Genomic DNA, 8,181 nt, shown 5'->3' on the forward strand with positions numbered 1-8,181 from the left:
TTAACATTTATATAGCACGTAACATGTGCCAGGAACTGTGCTAAGTACTTTACAATTATTATCTCATTTCAAACTCACCCCAGCCCTTCCGGGAAAGAGTTATTATTATCCTCATTTTACAGATGAGGAAACTGAGGCAGAGATTAAATAACTTGCCCAGAATCATATAGCTAGTGAGTATCTGAGGGTAGATTTGAACTCAGGTCTTCCTGGCTCTAGGCCCAGCACTCTGTGCACTATTTCACCTTCTAGCTGCCCCAAATTATAGGAACAGTTCATGTATTAATCACCCCCCATTTCTATAGGGCTTTACAATTTACAAAGTGCTTCCCTCATTTTATGAGAGAGAAAATCCGAGCAGAATGATTTCTGACTTTATAGAAGAGGAAACAGAGGCACAGAAAAGGTTAAGTGTCTTTCCAAGGATCCTACAGCGCATAGTGGAAAAAATATTGACTTTGGAGTCAGAGGGCCTGGGTTCCAATTCCACCTTTGATCCTCAGGCATGTCATTTAAACTGCCCAAACCCTCAGAGAAGTTGTAAAATGAAGAAGTTGGACTGCATGGTCTCTGAGCCCTCTTCTGTCTAGCCCTGGATCTGTAATCCTAGGCGTTAGAACTCAGACTCAAATCCAGGACTTCAGACCTTGGTTCTCTCTTAAGAAGAAGGTGGAAGTGTAGAGGTGTGAACAAAGCCCTTCTGGAAGGAACAGGTTCCTTCTGGGTTTAAGGGAGGGGAGGAATCTGGGAAGTCTTCATGGAGGAGGTCCAGTGTAAACCGAACCTGGAAGCATCAGTAGGTGTTGGACAAGCGGAGGTGGGGGCAAGGAGAATGGAGGAGAAAGAGTATCCCAGGCACCTGGCTGGCTAGAGCCAGAAGATGTGCTCGCAGATGTTTAACAACCAACTTTCCAAAAGAAATGTGCCCACAACACACTTCTAAGTTTACTTTGCATTATTAAAATTTTCTCCATCACTTTCTTGAGACTAGGCAATCAATAGCTCTGATTTGTAGCATTTGCCAACTTCTGTGGTGTAAATGCTCATGCTGAAATTTAATAATCAGCTCCAGAACTTGTAAAAACTTGTAGCCACACACTCCTGGCTGGAGTACTAATAGAAAATAAGACTCGTAGGTTGAAGCCAAGTTGTAAAGGGCATTGGCTATCAGACTAAGGAATTTGAATTGGATTTTGGAATTTGGAATTTGGATCCTATAGGTACAGGAGACCATTGAAGGATATTGAGCAAGTGGGCGGTGATGGAATCATAGCAGTGCCTTAGGATAATTGAGCTGGGGGCAGCTAGATGGTGCAGTCAATAGAGCACTGCCCCTGGAGTCAGGAAGACCTGAGTTCAAATCCAGTCTCAGACACATAATACTCACTAGCTGTGTGACTCTGGGCAAATCACTTAACCCCAATTATCTCACACACAAAAAAAAGTTTTGGGGCAGCTAGGTGGTGCAGTAAATAGAGCTCTGGCCTTGGAGTCAGGAGGACCTGAGTTCAAATCCGGCCTCAGACCAGACACTTGACACTATCTGTGTGACCCTGGGCAAGTCACTTAACCCCAAATGCCTCACCAAAAAAGCAAAAAAGAAAAAAGAAAAAAAGAAAAGAAAAGGATAATTGAGCTGGTAGCACGTGCCATAGACTGGTCCAGACCTGGGAGAGATTGGAGAGAGGACAACCAATCAGGATATTTTATATGCATTTCTTGTTTACTGCAGACTTTGGGAGGTGATACTCTGAATCTACCGATTGACACCCCCAAGCAAACCTCTCTGATCCCTGAAAAGTCCATCAGGAAGGTTGCTGTGCACCTGATAAGGATTCCTCTGACCCCATCTTAACCCAACTCATAGATTTAGGCTTCAGGGCCCGTGAAGTGAAGGGAAAAGTCAAAGGAGGGGTCTTTTTTTATTTTGCTTTTCCTTGGTTTTTCCGTGTTCCTTCCACATGTGTCAGCCTTCCAGGTGCAAATACAGGTGGGGTGGAAGTCTTCAACCAGTCCACATTGTGGAGGCAGCTAAAATTAGCAGCTGAAAACATATACCTGAGCAAAAGGAAGCAGCACGCATTGGCCTGCCCCCTCCCTCCTAGCACTATCTTTCTTCCCAACTGCTGCCCACTGACCTTGGATTTCCAAAGGGGTTCTTGGGAAAAGATGGTTTTCTGGGACCTCTGCTCCCAGTATATAGACCCTATCTCCTCTTGATAGAACTGGATAGGTTAATGGATTAGATTTGGAATGGGGGACACTCCTTTTTTCTATACAATTCAACTGAAATGCTGTTTGTATCTTTTATCAGGAAGGATCTCAATATCCACCAGTTTGTGTCTTCTACACCCCATAGTCCAAGGGTTTTTAACCTGGGGTACACAGTATTAAAAATATTGTGATAACTGTATTTCAACATAAGTAATTTCCTATGTATTCTATGCCTTTAAAAACATGATCCTGAGAAAGGGGTTCATAGGCCTCACCAGATGGCCAAAGGGAGGGGCCATGGCACAAAAAGGGCAAAGAACCCCTGATCTAGCCCCCAGAGGGTGTCTGGGAGAATGTCATGTCACCCAGCCACAGAGACTTCGGGGTTTGTGCAGCATTTAATGATGATGATGATGATGATGATGATGAACAACTAACATTTATATAGCACTTACCATGTCTACTGTACTATAACAATAATTAACATGTATGTAGCACTTACTGTTACTTATTATATACTTTGTTCTTTTATCACAAACCATTCAGGGCCCTCCTGTTGAAGAGATCGTGTGCCAAACACCATCTATTGTCCTGCCTGGGGATGAGGATGCTGTCACGCCAGATGTAGAGAATGATAAAAATCTGGTGAGCAGGTACTGTGCCTTCCCCAGATTCCCCTGTCTCTGCCTAGGTATGGAGGGAGAGTCTTTCAGGTGATAGCCCACCTTGATGTACAAAGGCAGGGATGGGCAGAATCAGATCAGGAAACAGTAAATCAAATTCCACAGCCTGAAAAAAAGCCTTGTCATTGTGCGGAAAGAGTGGTGCCCTGGGAGTCTGAGGGCCTCGGTTCAAATTCTGACACTTCTGCTTACTACCTATGTGATTTTGGACAAATCACCTCCTCATCTGCTAAATGATGGGGTTGGACTGGATTGATGACCTCCAAGGTTCCTTCCAGTTCCAATCTATAGGGCTGTGAACAGGCCCATTGCCTGGCTAGTTAGGACAGTCAAGTGATAAGAGTGGACAGAGTGGATCGAGTGCCAGGTCTGGGGTCGAGAAGACCCAATTTCAAATCCAGCCTTGGGTACTTACTAGCTGTATGCCCTTGGGTAAGTCACTTGACCTTGATTTTGCCTCAGTTTCCTCATCTGTAAAATGGAGATCATAACAGCACCTACCTCCCAGGGTTGTTATGAGGATCTAATAAGGTATTAATCGTAAAGTGCTTAGCATAGTGCCTGGCACATATTAGGTACTCTATAAATATTAGCAACCATTATTATTATTTGCCCATGAATGGAGAGATGAGAAAATCTCCTATCACTAATACTTACAGATTGTAAGTCAGCAAAATATTTAACCTTTCTCAGTCTCAGTTTCCTCATCTGCAAAATGGGGGTGGTAACAACTGTAGTATCTATCTCAAAGAACTGTGAAGGGGCGAAGATGAAATATGGTGCCTGAAGCCCAATATAAATGTCAGTTTTAAATACTGTTAACTTAGCTTGCCACAGACCGCCTGGTCCAGAGCCACTTCCTCTCTTTTCCCTTTCCGATCACAGTAGGTCAGGTTCAGGGCTCTCACCTTCACATCAAGGTGTCTTGTTAGCCTGACTCTGGCTTGAGTGACTCCTTTCCACTGGACTCCTTCACCGTTGGAGAGATTCTATCTTGCCCTGGAATGATAAAGAATTCAGAATTCCCTGTGACTCTATTTGTAGCCCCTCCTTGGCAGCCCCCAGGGTGGATTGTCATGACCACAGGGGTAAGAGCAGGCATGGTTTTGTCCCCTTTCCTTCCTCCCTTAACTGGACACTCTATTTTCCAGACCACGCAGCCCTCGTCACCGGCTTTCTAACCGACACATGAAGGCTTCCCTTACATCTCTGACATCTGTGGGTAAGGAGTGCTTCAGCTGTGTGGATGTCTGTACCGCTTAAGCCTTTGGTTTGCCCATCTAGGGAAGAAACCAAACAGCAAAAAGGCCCGAGCAGGTGTTGAGCTGGACACGGTGGCCGGCTGGACCAGTTGTGGTATGGCTAGAAGTTACACCTATGGGTCCCAGCCCAACTTCCACCTTCTTAACCCAGGGCTTATGCAGCCCTGCTTATCACCTCTTTTCAGTCCCTCACAAGGGAAAGGTGATGCACAAATACAAAGAAACACCACACTAGTCATGACATCAGGCTTTCAGGGTTGATGGGAAAATTGGGCAGCCCCCGTGAACTCTGACCTTCTGATTAACCAGTAATCAAGGGAATCATTTGGAGGTTTCTGAAGCCTTTCCCCAAAGATTAAAGGATGTTTTTCCTTTAAGTCATCCCAGACTCGAGAAAAGAACACTAAGGAGATGGGGCCAAGTACAGAGAGACTCCCTGGAGGTTACTCTCCTTCAGGTCAGAATCTAAGGTAGTGTAAGAAGCAGGTGGCTAATCAGATACCTGAGAAAGAAAAAAAAGAGGAGGAGGGGGAGGAGGAGGAGGAAGAGGAGGAGGAGGAGGAGGAGGAGGAGGAAGAGAATAGGTAGGAATTGACAGAACCTAAAATCCTCAAGGTAGGGAGGTCTGTCCTCTTCTTTTGGTAGAGAGCAGAGGTGTCAAACTCACAAGGGCAGCAAAACTCCATAGATTAAAGTGTAATTGGGAAATATTTAGCAAAATAAGTAAAAATGTAATACAACATAGATAATGTGAAATTGTGGTTTTCTAAGTCAATATTGTGCCAGTAGGGATCTGTTTCTATTTGAGTTTGACTCCCCTGGTGTAGAGTAAAGACACCGCACTTCCCACACTATCTATATGACTTTGGCAAACCAGCCCTGAGCTCCATGGGTTTCTATGCATGGTGTAGTCAAACCAGCACTGGATTCAGGTGGAGAAGACCTGAGTTTACATTGCTACTCTGTGGTCATGGAAAAGTCCATTCCCTTCTCTGGGCTTCAGCTTCGTCCTTTATAAAATGAAAGGGGTTCTCAAAGGGAGTGTTGTGAGCCTCTTGAGGTGTTCCTTGAAGGCCCTCCCCCTGCCCCAGGCCCTGCCCCCCACTGCAGTTTACTGCCTGCCCTTCCCTGTTTGACGTCAGGAAAGTTGCAGACCCAATAACGGGAGATGCAAAGCAGCCTTCTGGGGAAAAAAGAAAGAAGAGGATGAGAGGCAGAGGGAGGGAAGGAGAGACAGAGGAATCCTACGGGCCAGGTAATAGGCTTGGAGACTCACCGGCCGGGGAACCCTGCTCTGGAGCTAATTTTAAACGTTCATCATACAGTGTCATTCCTAGGGCAAAGAAGCAGCCTTGGGGAGGCAGTGACCTGGACCATAAACTGGAAGCTGGAAGGGCCGTTCGAAGTCTTCTAGTGCAATCCCTTCATTTCGTGTCCCTTCTCGCTCTAAATCCCATTGGCCTACATGATACGTGCCCCCCCATGCCCACCTTGTGGGCCTGAGCTGGGCCAGGGAGGAGGGAGGCAGAGCCGGGAGAACAGACTCCCAAGCTAAGCGGGTGGAATTTTCAGGGGCTGGGTGAGAAAGGGCCTGGTGCTCCCAGGAAGAGCCTGGAAAAAGGGTAGCTCCCTCTCAGCTTCCCCACCTTTCACCATCTCTGCCACGTCACGCACTCGCTTGCCATAAACTTGCTGCCCCCAGACAACGCAGGCCACATCATCCATCTGGTGAGTGACCAGCTGCCAGACATCAAAATCTCCGAGGAAGATAAGAGGAGGAACCTCGAGCTTCTTGAGGAGGCCAAGAAAGTGAGTGAGCGTTTCCTGACCAGGAGGGGCAGAAAGTCCAGGAGCAGCCTGTCTGATTCCCCTTCAGGTAGGAGGGAGCCCGTGGCTAAGATGGGCCCACTGGGGCCAGGAGGGCCCGGGGAGCGCCTCTGAGTGCAGGCTACATTCTGGGGGCAGTCTGGTCACGGCCCTTACAAAGCTGGGAGGGTTTTTTAATTCAATTAAAATTTTAAAACATAATCCTAATGTAATTTTTCAATTAGCAAGCATTTATTTTCTTTCCCTCCCACCTGTCCCCAATTGAAATGAAAAAGAAAAGCCTTATAACAAATACTTATTGTTAAGAAAACAAATCGGGAGGTGTTTCTGAGGGGGGCTTTCTTTACCTTGGCAATACACAAAGCCTGCCCGCCCCCACCTCCCGAACTTACAGATCAACCTGGCGAATTTTACCTATAAAGACAAATGTGGCAGAACTGTTGCAGCCTGACTGGAATTCTCTCTACGTGGTATTGAAGTGAGAAGACCCTCTTTCTGAGGTTCATTACAGAGCAAAGCTGGCTTGGACCTCTTCAGATCTCCAAGACAAGGCAGCAGTTGGAAAAATCACTTAATTTCTCATTCTGAAAGCTACCTGGACTTTGTGACATATCTCTATGGCCCACCAAGCTGCTGCCTTACCCATTGTCCTTCCTTCTGAATGTTCCCCTGTCCCCACCCCCACCCCTCCTCATCATGTTACTATGTCCCCTCTCAGCAGCAGCTTCTATGTCTCAGAACCAGGTCCCAGCCCTACATTTTGCCTGGACAGGGCTCCTAGGCCTGGCGTAGAAATGGGAGCCCTCGTGTTCATCGCTTTGTTTCTCCTGGCCTCAGTTTCCTCATCTGTAAAATTAGGGAGTAAATTTGTAAAATCAGTAAATCTGTAAAATTAGATGCTCTTTAAAGTTCCTTTGAGAGAGAGTGAGAGAGAGAGAGAGAGAGAGAGAGAGAAGAAATGAAGCAGCCCCTGCCCTCAAGGAACTTATATTCTATCTGGGGAGACAACATGTAAATAAATGAGCATATACTCTGTGTATGTATGTGTATGTGTATATATACAATATAATACAAATATGAATGTGCGTGTATACACGTGTGTGTTTAAACATGCATATACATATGTGTAATGTATACATGCTCTGGTCTGTCCCAGTGAGAGGCTGATGTGGCTTTGGATGTTTGTTTCTGCAGCCATTTCACCGAACCTCAGTCCTGGGGCTTCTCCTGCAGTGTCCCAGAGCAACTCCCTGAGCAGCCCACCCTCACCACCAGGTAAAGTGAACCCAGTGTCTAACGCAGGGCTTTGTAACTCCCTGTGCCCGGCCTCCAGCCTGCCAAGCTGCTCACTCTCACCTACGGGATGAGAAAGAAGTTTTCCTGTCCTTCTCCTCTGGGTGCCCCGGCCACGATCTCCTTCTGGTTCCACCCTGCCCCACCCCAGCTTCAGATTCCAAGGCAGATTATGAATGGTCCGCTGACTCCTGCTTTCAGCAGGGGCTCCATTTGAGGAGGGCACACGAGGGAGGCTGGCCATGGATCAGGCCTGGGGTGAGAAGGAGCCAGTGGCATTGGAACAGGTCATGGAGATAATTGGGATTAGCCACGGCATGGTTTCACCAGACCAGAGATAGTGGGTACAGTGGATAGAGCACTGGATTGAGTTAGAGACCTGGGATTGAATCCTGCCTGGACACTTACTAGGCTAGATGTGTGACTGGGAGCAACTCAAGGAAACTCTCTGAGCTTCACCTTCCTCATTTCTAAAACGAAGTTGGACAAGGTGGACCTCTAAGTCCCTTGAAGCCTTAAACATCTGGCCCTGTAATCTCTTCTTCAGACCCAAGGGCAGGCAAGGAGATGGCCTTCCACGGTCTCAGCTCTTTGACACCACGTGTGTAGATGGACCATACATGCAGATGAGGAATCCAATTTTTGTCAGAATGGGGAATTCCCCTTTATCTATGCTTTAGCACATAATAATAACAATGTCAACAATAAGCAACCCTAAGGGTTGCTGGAGGAGTTTGAGCTCATCTCCCCCATTAGAATGGAAGCTCCTTGAGGACAGGGACCATCTCACTTTTGTTTTATATCCCCTGCACCCATCAGAGTGGCTGGCACATGGTAAATACTTAATACTTGCTTTTCATTCATTCATTCATTCAGCTTAGGGTCACCATTCACTCATTCAT

General features: G+C 46.6%; 1 protein-coding gene across 2 annotated transcripts in view; it reads left to right on the forward strand.

Moving 5' to 3' along the window:
* Positions 1–8,181, forward strand: part of MRVI1 (murine retrovirus integration site 1 homolog) — a 127,998-nt gene that overhangs the window by 66,052 nt on the left and 53,765 nt on the right. Inside the window, exons 3-6 of one of the 2 annotated variants that reach the window (XM_027852637.1) lie at positions 2,761–2,867; positions 4,049–4,119; positions 5,862–6,035; positions 7,181–7,261. In XM_027852637.1, the coding sequence (XP_027708438.1) occupies positions 4,086–4,119; positions 5,862–6,035; positions 7,181–7,261 (289 nt within the window). In that variant the 5' untranslated portion in view covers positions 2,761–2,867; positions 4,049–4,085. The remainder of the gene's footprint in view (positions 1–2,760; positions 2,868–4,048; positions 4,120–5,861; positions 6,036–7,180; positions 7,262–8,181) is intronic. The other variant, XM_027852638.1, reaches the window with a different exon arrangement.

The sequence above is a fragment of the Vombatus ursinus genome, unplaced genomic scaffold, assembly GCF_900497805.2.
Source record: "Vombatus ursinus unplaced genomic scaffold, bare-nosed wombat genome assembly UNPS02009770.1, whole genome shotgun sequence".
In the NCBI taxonomy this organism is placed as follows: domain Eukaryota; kingdom Metazoa; phylum Chordata; class Mammalia; order Diprotodontia; family Vombatidae; genus Vombatus; species Vombatus ursinus.